At 51.2% G+C, this 19,797-nt stretch overlaps 1 protein-coding gene across 4 annotated transcripts in view; it reads left to right on the forward strand.

Annotated features, from left to right (window-relative positions):
* The first annotated feature begins 2,820 nt into the window (after positions 1-2,820).
* USP46 (ubiquitin specific peptidase 46) overlaps positions 2,821-19,797 on the forward strand; it is a 69,654-nt gene continuing 52,677 nt past the window's right edge. For 3 of the 4 annotated variants that reach the window (XR_008666619.1, XR_008666618.1, XM_055341444.1), the window contains exon 1: positions 2,821-2,994. Coding sequence is in view for 2 of the 4 variants with exons in the window: in XM_055341444.1 (XP_055197419.1) it covers positions 2,959-2,994 (36 nt within the window). In the remaining 2 variants the exon portion in view is untranslated. Of the gene's footprint in view, positions 2,995-3,510; positions 4,186-5,253; positions 5,547-19,797 lie in introns of those variants that run through there. The other variant, XM_055341455.1, reaches the window with a different exon arrangement.

Here is a 19,797-nt window from a genome sequence, read left to right on the forward strand (position 1 = left end):
TGACTTCACCTGTTATTTCCTTCAAGTAAGGAAGGAGGCTGAGTGAGTCTCACTGAGTGAGGCTGAGGTTAGGATTCTTCTTCTTTGACTGATGCCTTTTCCAATTTAGACCTGTGTGAATACTAACCTTGTGGTAGTGTAAAAATGTATTTAATTATTCATGAGTCTGACAAGATCTACTGTGTTCATTGATTTGTTGTGTATGTAATTCACTGCCTGCATTTCAATCTGGATGTTCGTCTATATTGAACACTTCGGTTTTAGGCCATAGGCTGTTAGAAGGCATGCAAAAGATCCTCTGAACGTGCTGATATAGCACTCAGTAATCAGATGATGTTCTATTTCCATTATGTCAGTGGTGTTCTCAATCCCCTGGACTTTCAAGCCACTGTGCCAATATTGGCAGAAATACTGAACTCTATTACGGTATAAAATTTCCCTCTTATTTAAGGCATTGGATTAATGCCTTTCGAATGGAATGTCTGTGAAATTGAGTCGTGAGGCCTGGGTTTTAGACTCACGTTTGCTCCCGAACGTGTTTTGTGATTTTCTTCAAGTCTTAAAACCTCTCTAGGCCTCTTACCCAACCGGCCATACTGGGTGTCTTGCTGTCCTCCACTCTGCCATGGTGCTCTCCCACTGCATTTGTAACACCGTGGAGGTAGGACACCTAACCCTCTAATCCCTATTTTATTCATCTGCAAAAGACATAATAATCATCTGATGTTACGGTGATTGAGCGTCATGAATGTAAAGAACATCATGACTGAAAATGATAAGAAATCGCAGTTAACTATTATCATCACTATATTTTTGGGAATAAGATGATGGCTGAACAACTTAACAGAAGCCAGAATATTATTCCTTAAACGCACTGGCATATATAGAGCCAACAACAAGTTCCCAGAGAACTTCACCCAGCAGTTGTCTTTCCTCTACACCCCAGGTCTGAAGTTATGGGCAATCAATGGCCTGCAGTACCTGACACCAGTAACACTTCGTAAATAATGGAGGCTAGGGGGCGTGGTATTTTCCCAGTATGTCAGAAAAAAAAGCTACCTTCAAATTATCAGTTCATCCTCTAATTTAGTATGTCATTAATGTATCGGTGGTTTAAGAATTTTAAGAATGATCGGGTTCCGGTCGCAGAACTTTTCTGTTGAAAGCACTACCCTGCAGCCTGGTTGGGGGCGGGGGTGGGGGGGGTGGGGGGGTGGAGGACTCAGTCGTTGAGCATCTGCCTTCTTTGGCTCAGGTCGTGTGATCCCAGGTCGTGGGATCGAGTCCTGCGACAGGCTCCTGGCAAGACACCTGCTTCTCCTTCTGCCTGTGTCTCTGCCTCTGTCGCTGTGGGTCTCCCGTGAATAAGTAAATAAAATCTTAAAAAAAAAAAAAAAAAGAAAAGAAAAAGAAAAAAAGGAAAGGAAGCACTGAAGTGCAACTTTGTACAACTCTTTCACATTCGGAGTGGGCCAAATGGGCTCAACCGTGGGGCTTCACGCTTTGAGCCACGACCTTTACTGCAGGAAATGCGCATAAACCAAGAGCACCCCCTTCTCCAAGCCTCATGAGGCTGGGTCCCCGAGAGAGAGAGGCCCCTTTTGGGATGCGGAAAAGTTGGGTTCCCGGTCTGTGTGGGTTGCAGTCGCTCCTTGGCCCGCGTCTAGTGCTCCCCCAGGACGCGGACTGCTCTTTCGCACCTGCTGCGGCCACACGCTGCCCGAGCCCCAGCCCCAGCCCGAGCCCCGCCCCAGCCCGAGCCCGAGCCCGAGCGCGTCGCTGGCCTCCCCTCCCGCGGACCCCATCCCCTCCCCTCGCGGCGCCCCTTCCCGGGCTGGCCCGACCCCGCTCGCTCCGTGGGTCCGTCGGACGCCGGCCGCGCCCCCCGCGGGGATCCCGGGGCTGCTGCGGGGCCAAGCGGCGGGAACCAAGAGGCTTGGTCCCCGCCCCGGCCCCGCCCCGCCGCCCGCGCGGCCCCTGCAGGCGCCCGGCGCCCCGGGCGGTCCCCGGTTCCCCGCGGGCCCCCGCCGCCTCGGGGTCGACCCAGGGCACCTGCGGGGCGCGGCTGCGGCGGCCACGCGGCCGAGGGCCTGGCCCCGCGCTGCGGCCCGAAGCGGGGGAGCGGGACACAACGCGGCGCGGAGAAGGGCGGCGGGGGCGCTCGGGCCGGAGGTGCGGCGGGGGCGCTCGGGGTGCGGCGGGGGGGCTCGGGGTGCGGCGGGGGGGCTCGGGGCGGAGGTGCGGCGGGGGGGCTCGGGGTGCGGCGGGGGCGCTCGGGGTGCGGCGGGGGGGCTCGGGGCGGAGGTGCGGCGGGGGCGCTCGGGGTGCGGCGGGGGGGCTCGGGGCGGAGGTGCGGCGGGGGGCGCTGGGGTAGGGGCGCTCGGGGTGCGGCGGGGGGCGCTCGGGCGGGGGCGCTCGGGGTAGGGGCGCTCGGGGTGCGGCGGGGGGCGCTCGGGCGGGGGCGCTCGGGGCGCGGCGGGAGGGCTCGGGGCGCTTGGGGCGGGGGCGCTCGGGGTGCGCTGGGGACCTCGGGGCGGAGGTGCGGCAGGGGGCGCTGGGGGTAGGGGCGCTCGGGGTGCGCTCGGGGTGCGCTCGGGGCGCCTGCTGCACGCGGCGAGGGCTCTCGGGGCGGGGGCGCTCGGGGCGCGGCGGGGGCGCTCGGGGCGCGGGCTGCAGGCGGCGGGCTCGCTCGGGCCGCCCCTCCTCCCCGCGCCGCCGGCCGCGGCCCAGGCTCCCTCGCTCCGCCGTCCCCGCCCCCCGCCGCCCCGCCCCGCCCCGCCCCCGCCTCCCCCTCCTCCTCCTCCGCCCGCCCTCCCCGCCGGCCTCCCTCTCCCAGCCCCGCTGCCAGCCGGCCCCAGGCCGCCTCCCGCCGCCCGGCCTCCCCGCCGCGCCACCATGGACAGCCCTGTTTTCACCTTATAAAGATGGCGGTGCGGGATCGCTGCAACCTTTAGACTAATGACTGTCCGAAACATCGCCTCCATCTGTAATATGGTGAGTGGCAGCCGCCGCCGCCTCGGGGGTCGCGCCCGGGGCGCGGCGGGGCGAAGAAAGGGACGCGGGAGCCGCCCCCCGCCGGGCGCCCGGGGCGGGGGGAAGGGGAAGGGGAAGGGGAAGGGGACGGGGAAGGGGACGGGGAACGGGAGGGGGCGGGGCGGGAAGGGGACGGGGCGGCGGGGTCCGCGCGGCGCGGCCAGAAGTTCCCGGCCCCGCGCTCGGCGGGCGGCCCGCGGCCCCGGGGCGGCGGGGGAGGGCCCGGGCCCCCGCCCCCGCCCCCCTGCGCCCCCGCCCCCCCCCCCCCCCCCGGGCCCCCTCGCGGCCGCGGACCCGCGAGCCCGCCCGCCGCGGAGCCTCCTCCTCCTCCTCCTCCTCCCCGGGCTGCGGCGGGGGCGTCTCGGGGGCGTCCGGGGCGGGGCGGGGCGGGGCCCCCCTGCCCTTGCGCCGTCCCCGGCCGCCCTCGTGTCGCCCCGAGTTCGCCCCTTCAGCCGCGGTTACGATGCACTTTGCGAGGGCAAAGCGGTGTACGGGCCGGGCCGAGGCCGGGACGAAGCGCGGCATCGGGGTTGCACGAGAGAACTTGCGCCCGGCGCGGGGGCACGCCGGCTGGTTGGCGGATGCCTCGGTTTCCCCGCCCGGGGAAGGAGGGAAGGAGGGCAAGGTTCTTTGGCCGTGCGGCTCGGAGGCCCCTGGGTGGGGCCGCCCTTGGGCGGGGAGGAGGAGGAGGTCGCCAGGGCCCTCCTGCCCCTTCTGCTGTGCGCCCCGCAGAGGCCCGAGGCCGGCGACACCTCGGCGACACCTCGGCGACACCTCGCGCCCTGGCGGGGCTGGGCCCATCCCGTGGCGCTCGCTTAACTTGGCTTCCCCCCTTTGCTCTCCCTCTTCAGTGTTTTGCAGGAACAGCCTCGGGCCCTTGGGTTCCCAGGGTGCACCCCGCCGGCACCCCCACTTGTCAGAGCTTTGGGCAGCTCTGCTGGCCCCCTGGAACGAGGCAGCGGCCCTCCTGGGCAGGGCGAGAGAGCCGCGCTTTGCCTTCACCCTCCGTGGTCCCCTTGCCCTCCGCCCGAGGGCCCCTCCTCCAGCTGGAACACGTGTCCGTTTAATGCCGGTTTGGGGAAAACCTCCCTTGGAGCTCACCGTACAGGCCCCTGCAGGGAATCTGAGAAGGCTTGCTGGAGAAGCCTGGGGGTAGGTGATCCGGGTACCCTTCCCCGTCACACAGCTTCTTAAATCTTCGGCCCCACATTCTCCTGCAAGATGAACGCGGGGCCACGGAGCATCGGGGAGCCTCGTGGCAGCTCAGGGGTGGAATCGAGACCCACAGGCGCTGGCTTCAGTTTTCAGCGCCGTCGTTGGACGTGCTGCTGCGGGGGCCAGCAGAGCAAATGCTGGGGCTTCCCAGGGTGAGAGCTGCAAAGGTGTTGGCGCAGGACCAGGTAGATGTGGTAGGTGGCTCCTGGAGCCGGTCCATTTCCTCTCCTTTCCTTCCTTCTCCACACAGACACAGGGCTCCTGCCCCTTGCTGTCGAGTGGCATTAACAGTGGCTTGGTGCAGGGACAAGGTGATGATGCCTTTCTTCCCGGTTGCTGTCTCTGCTAAGACCACTTTCTGAGCGGATCTGTGAAACCAGAGCAGCTCTCGTGCCTGCTGAGTGGCCTCAGCCTTCCAGCTCGCGGCGGTGTTCCCCCCTGCTTGCGTGGGGTGACCCCTCTCTATAGGGAAGTAGACTGGGAACTCCAGAGCGACCATGTCCCAAGAGGAAGCCAGCGACCAGCTGTCCCCGCACCGCCCCAGTGCGGCTGGGGCTTCTTGGCACACCTGGTCATAGTGTCACCACCAGTGTCCCATAAAACTCAAGGAGGCGGGCTGCAGGGAAGACGTGCTCTCGTGCAGGCTGTGTTGGCAGAGTTGACACCTCGTGCTGAGTCCCTGCGAAGGGCACCAGAGTTAGGATCATCGCCCGGGTGAAGGGAGGAGCCAGTAATTCCTAAGTAGGGATTTTTCTGTGCCCGTCTGGACACTGTGTCTGGAGCCAAGTGCAAGTCCTGGTTCTAACACGTACCAGCTTTTTGTCCTTGAACAAGAAGTTGCTGTTTTACTTTCCTTGTCCAGAAAGAGGGGATGACAGTGGTCCCTACCTCATTAGGCTGTCGTATTAAATGAACTCCTGCCCTACAGGGCCTAGTACATAGCGAGTACTCAGTGAGGGCTAGCTGTTATTATTAACATCTTTCTCACCTTCCGATGGTTTAAAGGACAACGAAGATGATCCGTTCTTGGACCTGGTGGAAGCAGCCACTACTACAAACAAGCCCCACGTTCATTTATGCAAACCACGCCGAAAGGCAGTAGTATACAAAGGCTGGGATGGGAATCCTTAGCCCCGCCCCGTGTAAAAGCCGGCTCCGGTCACCCCTGTCCCTCCCAGTCTCACTTCCCACGCCAGGAGGCTTGGTGATGAAGACACTGCTGTCTTTTCACCTGATCAAACGTACATTTTCACCAGACCCCTGTCTAGATTCTTCACTGGATGATGAATTGTTTCCAGGTAGGTCTTGTCTGAATCTCTGTTTACTGTTTAGTTTCTCTCTGGGGCTCTAATTGGGCTTTTCCACTCTTAACATGATTAGGTCCTAGCTGGTTTGCGTAGCTGTTGTAACAGCAAGTGCCAGTTGCTTTTTTTTTTTTTTTTTTTTTTTTTTAGGAGGCACATTGGCATATTTTAAGCAGGATGATGTGTCCAGAAAGGGTGTTAAAAGGTACCATCGTCTTAGGTAAGGCTTGAGCAAGCCGAGACCTAGCTTTGAAAGGCAGATTTGTTTCTTCAACCAGACAAGAAAGGACCCAGCAGAGCAGAAACACAACTTGTAGCCAATCCTTTCTGTGATCGAGAAACGAGCACCTTCTTTTTCCCCTCACACTTCTGCCGGTTTTAGTTATCGGGGTGTTGGAAAATACCCACATCCCTCTGCTTGTCTCCTTCCCCACTGAAGTTTTGTGGTCCACTGGAAGTTTAATGATCGTTGCTATCTGTTTCAGTTTTACATCCATGTGAACTCCTGCCATAGTGATCCTTGATCAGCTTGCTTGTGTCAGCTTAGCCACACAGCGTGTCTGGTTCAGAGATAGTAAAGCTTGTTTGGCTGGTGTGTTGTAATTTTTAAAAGGTACTAGCTGCTGCCAAGCATGAGGAAATGTCCCTTGTTGATAATCCTCTGATTTTTTTGTCCAGATCAATGGATTTAACTCCCTTTGTATTTTTGTGGCCCTACAGATGGAAAGTTGTGGGGTTTTGTGGTTGTTTTTCCTGGTTAAGATTTCAGTTGGAAGAGCCTGGGAAATTTTGTGAAGAGGCAGCGTTTGTTGAGGAGAAACCAAATGTGTCCTCTAGAAATGTGACTTGTACCAACGCACATTGGTCTGAATCTTCGAAATCTTAAATTTGTTTGTTGATAGCGCCATAAGATGTACTGTAGAGAAAATGCCGTGTGTCAGATAGACTCTGTTTTTGTCCCCATAAGCACCCATTTGTTGAGGATCGGCTATGAGCGTGTTGGCATATACTGCTGTAGGTGCTTCATAAATGAATGAGGGGAGTCCCTATCCCCATGGAACTCAGCAGTTTCTTATTTTGTGGGCACAGCATTGGTGAAGACTCAACAGTTTCAATCCGGTGTGTTATCTGCACAGATAAAGGTTGAACAGAATTTCAGAAGCCATACAACGAAAAGACTGATGAACACAGCAGGATGTTTCTTAATGTAATTTGCATTTGACCAGAGTCTGATTATCTTTTGTTTTATGTGAGGACATGACTACAGTCAGTGTAACTTAGACCTGGCATCTGTTCCTGTGGCTCTTTAGTTAAGCCTGAGCGTGATGGTGCCTTTGGACGGGTGGTTGTATTTCTTGAGACGTTAGTCTTTCTCACCTTGTAAAGCTGGGTTGTCCATTTTTTTTGGGTTGTCCAAGGCTTCTTCATGAACAGTATTTCTTAAGAGTCTTTATTAAAAACCTCTTTCTCAAGATGGGGCGAGCATCTGAAAGATCAATTCAAGGCAACGTGTGAAAAGCCTGATGAAGAGGGAGGAACCGAGGTGGGTAGAGGTCAGGGAGCTGATCCCCGGTCCATCCCTGAGGATGCTGGTGTCAGAAGCTCAGGGAAGGATAGAGGCTTTGAGGATTTCCCAAAAGAGGGTGCACCCAGGTGGGGGGTGCAGGGGTGGTCCACGGCCAGTGGGTTCACTTTCTCTCTCAGTCTTCTTTGGGCCAGTGGCAGCGACCTACCGTCGACTGACCCAGCACACAGATGGGAAGTCTTTTGGAAGGCAAAATGTCCTGTGAGGATGGAGTGGTGACCTTTGGCCTCACCAGCACCGCCAGCCGCGGGAGAAGTACCAGCCTCTAGCTGGGGACTGACCCGCCGCTATTTCACTTTGAAACTCCTCAACACAGTACATTATGAACCAAGCACTGTCATTTTCTTTTTTTTTTTTTTAACAGCTTTATTGACATACAATAAACACATATTTAAAGTGTAAAAAAAAAAAATCTCCTTCTGTTGATTGTCTAGCTACCATTTAAGGACTTAAGCACCTTACTTAAAACTGTGTCGAATTTACCAGCTATTAGCATTTTAACATTCATTGAACAGTCCCAGGATATTATTGGACACCATAGTGAGTGCCATATTAGAATTGTTTTAAATAAATGAAATCACCCTGATATGAAGGGAAAGTAGAATTATCAAAAATTTGAAACTAGAGGATTGTGTTGAGGTCATTTTATCTTGCTAAATCAGTCACATGAGGCAGTATTTTGAGACTAGTTGGAAAATGTTTTTAAGATTTAAAACAAAATATCTATGTACATCTTATAATTTGGGAGAAGGCGTAATTTGTCTCTTCCTCTGGTACTGTTACTGTTGCTTCTCATTCTTAAAAGATAATTGGAGACTGTAACCTTAGATTAATGTATCATCTGGGAGCGGATAAAGTCATGTGTGAGGATCTACTGTGATCGTTGTCAGATTTTAAAAATTGCAGCCTGGGGTGGGGTGGGCTAACGTGGAAAGAAAAATTCTCTTCTTCTGGTCTCTCAGTCTAATATGTAGATGTTTGTGTTGGGTCAGGACCTGACAATTAGGCCTATAGATTTTTCTCTGTCTTTTCTTGGAATCCTAGAGGAAAACAAAGTTGAATGCCAATATTTACTTAGCGTGAAAGATTGCAATATTATTTTCTAGATATCAACGTGGTGTTCCATTTCACCCGTACGATAAAACCTACTTATTTTTTAACTGGTGTGGAATTTTGGTGGTTTGGGTTGTAATGGAAATTCAATTCAATTTTGGTTCTCTTTCCATTTAAGAGAAATTTCTGTAGTTTCCATGTCCCTTTTCTCCCCAGCTTGGCGTGTCTAGTTCATCGAAATGACTTGAGGCTTTATGATAGTGTTTAATTTTGCGGTGTCATCATCAGAAAGGTATCTCCTGGTGGTTTTATCTGTAGCCCACCCTTGGAGCCAGCCCAAAGCAAACAGACTGGAAGAGTTTGGTGTCTTTCAGTCTAGTTAATGCTTCTGGCCTAAATATTTTAATGCACATTGTTAGAGTTGCCTTCAATTGTGGTGAAACCACAATTGCTAATATAAGGGTTTGAAACGCCTTGCTGATCTTTTAAGAGGAAAAGCCACCCCAAAATGAACAAGCAGATACTTTTTTGAGACAAGTTCTGCGTGAACAATCAATCCTGGCATTAAGGCTTTTTGGAATGTTTCTGTCCTGAGATGGTTGCCAAGAATTTGGGGTATGTTGTAAGTCCTCCACGTGAAATTTTACTACAATTTTAAGAATGGTTCTCTGTGCTGGATATTTGTTAAGAGTATGGAAGAAACCCCATGGGTTCTCCAAGCTTCACTTTTCACCTGTTGGTCCAGTCTCCTCCTGCCCATCCAGGTCTGATGCCATTTTCAGGGCCCGATTGTGCTTTCAAGTACTTTAGACTTGGGACTCTTCTTCTGGGTGGTGATACATTTCGGGCCTACCGAAAAGTGTGGAGAATCATAGAGGGAACACCGTGGGTTTCCATCCACCACCCAGTGAGGAGATAAAATACTACAAACACAAGCGAACCCTTCCTCAGTTCACTCTTCCTTCCTCTGGACACTGACCACTATTTTGAATTTGGCATTTATCATGTGTTTATAGACTTTTACTAGGTATGTATATATATTCATTAACCAGATGTATCATCATTTTCTCATGTTTTAGACACGCTCTCTGATACTAAACTGCTCGGTTTGCTTTGGTTTAAACTGTGGTTTTGGGATTTATCCATTAAAATGCACGTAACTCTAGGTTATCAACCGTATGATACTCCTCACAAATATGCTACGATAGATTCATTTTATTGTTGGTGCGCCCTTGGGCTTACCATGTTTTGCGTTGGTCATGACAGTTTTGAACCTGTCTCTCTATGCTCATGTTTAAAGTTTCTCTGTGGTATATACCTTGAGGAGAAATTGCTGGATCACAGGAAACGGGCTTCTTCAACTCTTGACCTATTGCCTGATTGCTCTCCGAAGCAGTTGTGCCAGTTTGCATTCCATCCAGCAGCGCTGGGGAGTTCAGCTGCTCTCCATGCTTGCAGGCACCCAGTATTGTTTGTCTTGATGTTGTGCCAGTCTGTTGGGTGTGAAGTGATATCTTTGTGACTTAACATGTTCACTCTCCTGTTTACTAAGGGGCTGAACATCTTTTCCCGTGTTGCTTGTGCTGGGTTGGTTTTAATCCGGGGACTCCAGGGCAGTTTCCCGGCTTTGTCTGAAAATAGGGAGAGGGAGAGGAAGAGGATGCAGGGGAAACCCCATGGGGAGAGCAAAGAACAGGTCCAGAACTGTTGGGAAGGGATGGAAGCTAGAGGTTGAGGGAATGATGACCAGGAGGTGAGAACGTGCAGCAAGCAGGTTATAGACCAGAGGCGAGAGGATCGTTGATTGAGTGTTGAGGCTACATTTGGCATGCGTCATTGTCCTGGCCAGGTCTCTCTGATTGGGGTACATTGTCCATGTTTTTTTTTTGGGTTTTGTTTTGTTTTAAAGATTTTATTTATTTATTCATGAGAGACACAGAGAGAGAGGGAGGGGGAGAAGCAGGCTCTCTGCGGGGAGCCCGACGTGGGACTCGATCCCAGGACCCCAGGATGGCAACCTGAGCCAAAGGCAGATGCTCAACCACTGAGCCACCAGCTGCCCCGTCCATGCTTTGTTGAACTGAAGCTGGCGCTGGTCAACATCGTGTCCGGGGCCTCTTCCATTGAGCACAACAGCAAGGCTGGACTTCGGAAGTTCTCCTGTTCACCCAGTCGCTTTTTGAAGTTCTTTTGGGAAGGCAGCGTGCTTCTCTGGAAACCATGCTGCAGTGAATGTTCTCGTTTGTGTCTTCTTTGCACAGGTGCCTTCGTTTCTCCGGGGTCCAGGCCCTGCAATGGAAGTGCTGCTCATAGGATGTGTCCAGCTGCAGCTCTGCTAGGTGTTGCCAGACGGTTCCCCAAAGTGGTTGCAGGAAACAGAGTTTTTCTGATGTGCAGCTTCTGCGGCCCTCATCTCAGTTTCTGACTGTCTAGAGGCGTAGGGAGGTCTGGGGTGGGTTTTAGGCACCTGGGAAATTTTTTTTTTAACACGTGCCACAGCTGATTTTGATCTGCCTCTGAAGCCAAGAAACCACTGTGTCAGACTGGCAGCTCTGCAAGGACAGGAGCTCCGGGTACGTGTCCACTGCTGATTTCTTAGCATTCAGCGCAGGGCCTGGCACGTGCTGGGCGCTCAACAGATGGTTACTGGAAAACTGAGCGAAGAGCCGTAAGCCTGGTAGGACGGAAGAAATGCCTGCAGTCAAGCAGTGCTCCTCGGATTTTACTGTCCACAGGAATTACCTGGGGATCCTGTTAAAATGCAGAGTCTGATTCTGTAGGTCTGGAGTGGGGCCGAGAGTGTGCGTTTCGGGCATGGCCAGATTCTTCTGGCTTGGGGCTCACACTGAGAACAGCCAGTCCCCAGGCGGGGAAAGAACGTGATTCCTTCCTCCATCCAGATCTAAAGTGGAAGAGTTTGGGATTCGGGACCCTAGATGGCAAAGCCTACTTCCTCATCTCTTTGGAACACAGAAAGGCAGGTGACAAAGTATCTTTCCCATGGCACTTTTGGGAAGACCCGAAGGAGATCCTGCTGCCTATGGAAGCATTTTGTGGACTGTGATGCGCTCGCACACGTTACGTTTTATAATGTTCACTCTTGTAGGGAATTAATGGTTTCCTCCAGTTTGCTCACATCATAGAGCTGCTGTTAAAAGAAACTGAACAGATTTGGGGAAAGCTACTAATAAGTTCCGATAGTTTATAGATACACCAGAAACCACGAAGGACACACACTGACATCCTAGCATCACTGGTTTTTTGGAATTCTGCTTCCGATCTGACCCACTGTCTAGTGGGCATTTTGGGAGGAGTGGGATGGGGGAGGAGGTTGGGCCAGAGCAGAGGCAAAATTCACCTTATGGTGTGGTTTTGACTGCAGGTGCTGGGAAGTGGGGGTTCCCTTCTCACTGGTTTGTGGTAGGAGGAGGAATGAGGCTAGAGAGAGGCCCACCGCTCTCCCCCACTCAGCTCTGCACTGTAGCAGATGCCAGGACAGTAGAGAGGCTCTCTGATTTACTCCGCAAGTCAGACACTTCTTAAAGTGGGGGGTGGGAGTCTCCAAATAGCTATTGGGTATTAATTGATCTACTGTAGGTATAATCAGAGTTATTCAGGGTAAACTAGGCTGGGGGTCCTCCCAAAGTTAAGCCATTAAAGGACCCAGCCATTTTTTTAAAAAAAGATTTTATTTATTTATTCATGAGATACACACAGAGAGGCAGAGGGAGAAGCAGACTCCATGCAGGGAGCCCGACGTGGGACTCGATCCTGGGACTCCAGGATCACACCCTGGGCCAAAGGCAGATGCTCCACCGCTGAGCCACCCAGGCGTCCCAGGACACAGCCATTTAAATGCAGCATCTCAGGGTGCTTTATTTATTGGGGCTATTGGCTCATCCATGTGAGAGAGGCAGTGTAGTACAGTGAGAGGAGAGCAAATAAAATAAAAAAGTGACATTCAGAACTAGTGTGTGTTGTATGCTACAGTTTCTTTTATTCCCAACCTTCATTATATCTTTTTATTCTCAAGTCTTCCCTATGTCTTTGAACCACTTGAACTTAGTAGTAGTTTTCCTTCAATGCGTTCAACTTCTTTTAATTTGGCCTCATTTTGTGTTAAGACATCTGATGTTATGGGTTCGATGAGCTAGTTATATGCTTTTCTAATGCCTATCAAAAACATACTTGCTGTAGATACAAATATCAAATCATTATAATAGAATGCAGCGTGTCAGTTATACCTCAATTGAAAAAAAAAACACATAATTGCTAGAGTTAAGTGTTCATACTTGTACCACCTAAAATGATCTCACCTCCCTCTGGGATTCATGGTTCATAGTTTGGGGGAGGCACTGGCCCAGATAAGAGGTTCATTATGATAATTGAAATAACTGGCTATTGGAGGAACACTTTTTTTTTTTTTAAAGGAATCTCTGTGCAGCGTGGGTCTTGAACTCATGACCCCGAGATCAAGAGTCGCATGCTATACCGATTGAGCCAGCCAAGCACCCCTAGAGGAATATTGTTAAACTGGATTGTAGATTTACAGGTCGGTCGGCTTCCCTGGGAGGCAGGTTAGCCTGTAGAAGGGATCTGGTTGGACTTTCCACAAGTCCAGATCGGGTGTGAAGGTTCCATTGTTCCCACTCTCAGACTACTCGTCACCCATCACATAGGGGTGACAAGAGAACTTCCGTCCCTGGGGCATTGTGGGGCTGAAATGGAGTCATGAGTCTAGCGCTTAGCCCAGGGCCTGACCGCTTTACTACTGTTTTCTTCTAGTGCCCCTGTTTTTTCCACCAACACTGGAGTCCAAATGATGGAGCGGGAAGCGCCCCGGTACCTGAGGTCCCAGGTTCCAATGTTGACCCGGCCGCTTTGTAGTTTTCCCGACATTGGGCAGACGACTTAGGCCTCTCCAGGGGATGAGATGTTAATAATTAAGGACCATTCCTGCTGGTGAGCGGTGGTGAGAAGAGGAGCACCCCACTGCAGCCCTAGCGTGGCTTCCAGTCAGAGACAGGACTAGGGTTGGGGCAAGCCCAGAGGGGGCTGAAGGAGGAAGAAGCTGTGATTTCCGACTGAGATGGCCAGCGCTGGACACAGCACTGGTGGTGGCAAAACGTTTGTAATCATCAGTCAGGATACGGTGTCCTTCCCTTTCCTGATAAAGGAGGGCGCATCGTGAAGTCAAAGACTTCTTGCCGTCTAATAACCGTCTAACAAACCCTTCTGTATAATCTGGCGTACCCAGTTCGGTGTTCCTAGCTAAGGAGTAGCCAAGCTCAGTGTTTTTTGTTTGTTTGTTTGTTTGTTTTTTTAATGATAAAGTTTTTAAAGAGGTAGCATGAGTGCCCATGCTAGAAGTTTCCAGTAGCAGAAAAGGATTTAATATTGGTAATAGTTGCATCCTCTGACTCTTGTCTCTGGTGCGGGTCATTGTTGTGGTTTCTTCTGCTTCCGTGCAGCAGCGTACGCACATATAAGCAGATATGCTTATGGGTCCCTTGTAGTTTTTAAAAACCCGGCTAGTGCTTTGAGCATGGGCTGATGCGTCCCGATGTGCCCCTGGCTCCCTGTGCCTTGGAGGTGGCCTGGTGCTCGTCGGTGAAGGGCATCCTCATTCTTTTTTAATGCCTGAGGAGTATTCGGTTGCTTGGATGCACTGCGTTCCCTTACTCAGAGCCCCGCTCCTGGGCGGTCTGTGGTTTTTACCAGTCTTGCTGTCGGGAACAGATTTCCATATGTCCACATGTCATTGTGCATATGTGGGACGAGAGCCCACGACTCCCTTCTTCGAAATGGATTCGTGGTTGTAACTTGGATGGATTTTGCCAGATTGCCCTCCACCGGCACCACGTGCGACTCTGGTTACCCATGGCCTTGCCAAGGCAGCGTGTTCTCCAGAAACCCTGTGCTCCTTTGCCAGTCAGGGGCAAACAATCGTGTCCCGGTATATTTTTAGGTTGCGTTTCTCTTGTTAGGAGTGAGCCGGAGCAGCTATTCACACGTTCAGGAAAACAAGCTCGATTTCATTTAACTGTTTTGTTCTTGGCAATTATTTCCCCAGTCTGCAGGGACGGGCCGGTTTTACTTTTATTTTCAATCTGTCGCAGACTGATGTTTTTGTAAAATACAATAAAAAAGAGAATCATTAGCCAAGTGGGATTAAAAACTCCGAAGAGACATGAGCGCACAAGGCCCTGTTTTCTTATGATGAAACCTGACGGATACGGAATCCCTCCATCCGTACATTCTTTTTTTTTGGATCCATCCATACATCGTAACCTGCTTTTAGTTGTGAGTTATTAGCCTTGATAACGCGGCCGTGGGGTGCCCCTTACTCCTCTCTTTTCTCCCATCGCCGCCCAGTTTGGGGACGAGAGAAGAGAGCGCAGGACTGTATGTTTTCTGCTCACGGTCAGTCCTGGGTAGGTCTTTATCTGATGGAGCAAAATAGCTCTGATGGTGCAGGACCGCTCCCGGGGGGCAGGGGGGCCACGCAGAGCCGTCGGGTACACGGGCCCCTGCCATGCCCCGTGCCGTGGGGTGGGGTACCCATGTCCTGCCGTTGTCCTTGACGGGGATCTCGAGCTTGAATTACTACAGGCCCTGGGTGGAGAATGCTCACAATCACCCTATTAGTCACATTTGCACAGTTGACCTCCCAGACCCCCGGGCCTTTGCGGGGATCCCCGGGCCCTGCCAAGCTGCTTTTCTGGGAAGTGATGTGATGGGAGGGGTTCCTGGGAGGGGAGGTGCTTGACAGACCCCAGAAGCCAGACGGCATCCTGGGGTGGGGGGTGGGGGGTGGGTGGAGGGGTGGGGAGGGAGGGTTGGTTTGCAGAACCCCCGACTGGGAATGAGTCTTTGCCTCCAGCACATGGTGTTCAGTGACCACCGCCGCCACCCCCCCCCCCCCCGCCTCCTTCAGCTGCAAGATAGACACACACACACCAGCATGTTTTGTTCTGCATTTTGAGTTGCAGTGTTATCTTTGCACGAGGAAGTTGTTACGCTGTCGCTGGACGTGTGGGGAGCTGTCTTGCAAACCCGAGCTGCTCTTTAATGTCCCTTCCTGTGATGACTTGAGATCATCATGTCATCATGTGTCCCAGGGTCGTCCTTCTTCAATAGCAGACGTTTTTGTATCTGTGTTGCGATCATTAAGTGAAGTCATCCTGAGATTTTTTGCTTTTTTCCTCGCTTATTTTTCCCTACATATCACAGAAGGCTTGGAAATGACCTGCTATGGTGGCGCAGAATGAAAACGTCCTTGAGTGGCCTTCTTGGGGACGCTGGCCCCTGGGGAGAGCCGGAGAGGCCCGGGAGGCGGAGGGGCGCCCTTGCACCCAGTGTTGGGGCTGCGGTGTGACGATATTCAGATCGTGAGTGTACACCTGACCTCGGCAGGAGCCTGAACCCCCACTAACCTCATTTCCCTCAGCTGTGAAATAGGCCTTGTGAGTCCCCGGGAGGGATTTTGCTGGAGAGAGAGTTTTGTGTAGTGTTGCTCACTGGGACCAGGTGACCTGTCCAGTCTGAGCAGATCAGGGGTCCATGGCCACCTGGGGGTTAGGGGACGAGGCGGTGTGTGGCCAAGGGCCAGAGAGCACACACTCAGAAGGAGCTCTGGCTCTCGGCCTGCACCCTGTGTCTGCAGCTGTGGAATTACTAAAAATATGAATGAAAAGGTCGTCTCCCCTGACTGGTGGTCAGGAGTCTGGGCTCTGAGTCTGAATGGCCTACATTTGAGTCCCGTCTCTGCCTTTACAGGCTGAGTGAACGTGGGCAGCTTCCCTGCATTTCTTCACGAGTCAAACACAGATAATATGTGTAATCTGGCTTAGGCTAGTGGATAAGATTAAGTGAATTATGTAGACATGAAGTCCCTGGGTGAGTGGCACATACCACTTACCCGTCCTCGTTTGCCAGATTTGTTCACTTTGCAAATTTATTTAAGTGCCTTGTACAGCAGATGCTCCGTTAGGCCCTGGCAATCCAGTCAGACCTAACAGAGTGTGTCCTCCTAGAGTTCGTGGTCTGGCGTAGAGAGATTAGCAAGCTTTTCGGTAAATATATTGGGCTTCCTGGGCCTTAATGTCTCTGTCACAACTACTCTACTGTTGTGAAAGTGGCTGCAGGAAATAAATGGATGACTGTGGCCATGTTCCAATAAAACTTTATTTACAAAAATAGTCGTGCCAGATTTGGCCCAGGGGCCATCGCTCGCCACCCTGTGGTTTGGTGGGAAAACACGTTAAATAATCACAAGTATGTTACTACAAATCATGATAGGTTTTATGAAGCTACATACAGGATTCCGTGAGAGAAAAAGGTCAGGGAAGGTGGCTTCGAAGAAGCGGCGCTGAAGCAGAATGGTGAGGAGAAGGTAGCTGGAACGAGCGGTCACGGGGTGTCGCTCAAGGGGCTGGGGAACTGGCCTCTTGGCTCAGAACTACAGCCTGCATTTCTATCATTTAGAAGTACAGCAGATATTTTGCAGCCTGCTTTGGATTAAAAAAAATGGAAAATTTCCATATCTAATTCATACCAATTCTCTTCCCCCCACCCACTCCCTCACCCCTGTTAGAATCAGATGAGCAAGCATGTTAATAATTAACACGTTTTGGGGTGCCTGGCTGGCTCAGTCAGTGGAGCATGTGATTCTTTCTTCCTTCCTTCCTTCCTTCCTTCCTTCCTTCCTTCCTTCCTTCCTTCCTTCCTTTTTTTTTTTTTTTAAGAGAGATTGCTTGAGAAGGGGAAAGAGCAAAGGGAGAGAGAGGGGGAATCCCAAGCCGACTAAAGACTGAGTGTGGAGCCTGACAGGGGGCTTGATCTCACAACCCTGAGATGGTGACCTGAGCCCAAATCAAGAATTGGATGCTTAACCCACTGAGTTAAGCCCCTGGAGTATGTAACTCTTGATCTCAGGGTTGTGGGTTTGAGCCCCACATTGGGTGAAGAGATTATTTAAAAATAAAAAATAAAAAAAATCTAAAAAGAAAAAAAATATACACACACACACGAATACATTTTGTTATGCATTTTTTTGGTAGCTTTTTTTCCCTATTACATTGTTTGCCTTATATTATTGTCCGTATCTAAAAATTTAGAAGTTTGAGCAGTAAGATTGCGTATTCATTGTTAGGTATAAAATACTTTTTGATGCTGTTTTCTCTTTTTGCCTTGTTAAGCTTAATTTTTTTTTTTTTTAATGTTTTTTCCCCTATTTGGCTAAAGATTCACGGAGCTGAAAACCATCTGGGGGAAAAAAGCCATTTTCCTATTGATTACATCCTGAGTTTCTCCTGACTTCCAACCTCAATTTTACATTTCCTTTAAACACGTTGCAGCTCTGTAGAGATTTTACAGAAAAGGACAGATGTGCTGCTGCTCACTGTGGATATTTCAAGGAGTTAGGGGTTTGTCTCTACAACTTTGTGACCTCTTCAGGGTTTCGATTTTTGCCAATCTGGGATTTCCAGGGGACTCTGCTTCCTTGAGAGTCAGTATGGTGCAGGGGTCGGGAGCATGCTGGTGTGTGCTCAGATCCAGGTCCACACTTGGCTGTGCGAACATGGATAAAGGTACCTACCCCCTCTGGGCCCCAGTTCTCTTATCTTTAACATGAGGCAATAATGGCATTCACCTCATAGAGTTAAACTGTGAGGATGAAAGGAACAGAATACGCATCACGTCCTCGCGGCAGTGATGGGCATGGTAAGGATGCTTTATCTGTTATCATTACTAATCACCGCTAGGGAACCTGTGACTGTAGCTGCTCTTTAACCAGGCTTGCATCTGACTCATCCTGAGATCTTGGGCTGCTTCACCTCATTTGTGTTTCTCACTGTCTGTAGGGCTGTAGGCGTGACCTTTAGTCACGGGAAGTCAGGGAACACCAGTCCTTTCGAAGGCTAGTTCTCTGTGTACGTTTGTACTTTGAAAACCTACCTGATAAGTAGCCTGGCCTTTTGAGCATAGACCTGAAAATGTGTCTTAAGCAGCAACATTCACTTGTCACATAGCTTTAATTCCTGGTTTATAATTAATGACTTGTTCTCTCTGTACTTAAAAATCCTTGTGTGTCATGCGTGGCCTTTAGTGCGTGTATCCCTTCTTTGTACAAAATCAAAAGAGAGCCTGCCTGTCCTAGGATGCCAAAAAATAAGGGGGGGGGCTATCCTGAGGTTATCGTGGGTGAAGGAGGCTTACTTCTCTGGGCCTCGGTTTTTTCCATCTGTGAAATGGGTCTAGTTGATCTCCAGGGACCCTTCCTGACCTCTGCGGAGTTTTGTTATTGCTGTTGTTCAGGCACTCCCAAACTGTGGCAATATTCTCATTGGCTTTTATGGATCTTGCAATGCCATCATTCTGATTATATCATCCTCTTGAGCAAGATCCTATCTCCTTGTTATCCCCCCATGGAAGAAATTCTAATATGCTTTCCGTATAAACTGCTTTTAAAATCGCTTTAAAAAGAAAATGCCTTTCTATACCATCTCAGGCATCTATGATTTGGCCTGCCCGGTGGTGGTGGCGGTGGTGGTGGTTGTTTATTTGGTGGTTTTGTAGCCCCCCCTTGGCAGTCACAGAATTGCTCTCCGAAGTGCTTTGAAGAGCTAACATTACAGTCTTCTTGTTGGAACGTGTCCCAGCCCGGATTCTATTTTTAATAAAGTGTGGTGCATTGTTTTTCAAAGGTTACCAAATTTTTTACTGATGGAAATGAGATCTTTGTGTTTCTGTACCTCCGGACCCTGTGATTTGCCACCACGGAGAAGGTTTTTGTTCAGCATCTGGTCACGGAGCAATTATCTTCAGTGCCTCCCACTTCGCCTCTTGTGCCTCTGTGCAGGGCGCCAGCAGGAGAAGGGTAGGCCCTCGGGTCTGTGGTGCACCTTGCAGTTTACGGAGTGCTGGTGACATTCCCGCTTTGGCTTCGGAGCAGTAGGTTGGCTGGATGCCCCCCACCCTTCCCCCACCTCCGCCAGGGAACCGAGGCCAAGAGAGGGAAGGGACCAAAACCCAAGGTGGATTCATACCGGGAGGGGAAACGGTGGCCAAAAACAGGCTGAATGGTGTGCTGTGGGCTTTAGGTTAACTGGTCTGCGGGATATCAGTCTGCTGATTTTTATTAAACATTTTTTTTATGGCAGATAATAGATGCTTGCAGTAAAAATTGTAAATAGTTGGGAAGAGAACACGGAACAGCCCCTTGGTGACCTCCTCATGTCCCAGCCCCACTCTAGACCCCAGGGATAGTGATCATTTCTTAGGGATTCTGTTTGTTTTTTATTGTTGTTGTTTTAAAATTTTATTTATTAATTTGATAGAGCACTAGCAGGCTCTAGAGAGAGAGGGAGAAATAGGCTCGATGCCAGGACCCCGGGATCATGACCTGAGCCGAAGGCAGATAATTACCCGACTGAGCCCCACTGGGAGCCCCTCTCAGCTGTTCCTGAAGGGGTTTCATTAGCATGTACACGGTGAACGCAGGTGGGCTCGGTCTGCTGTGTCCACGCCATGTGCCCCCCATATAGGTGCCAGGCAGAAAGTAGGGCGTGCTGTGTGTTGATTAAATGAGTGACATGTCCAGTA

The sequence above is a fragment of the Nyctereutes procyonoides genome, unplaced genomic scaffold, assembly GCF_905146905.1.
Source record: "Nyctereutes procyonoides isolate TBG_1078 unplaced genomic scaffold, NYPRO_anot_genome, whole genome shotgun sequence".
NCBI classification, from domain to species: Eukaryota; Metazoa; Chordata; class Mammalia; order Carnivora; family Canidae; genus Nyctereutes; species Nyctereutes procyonoides.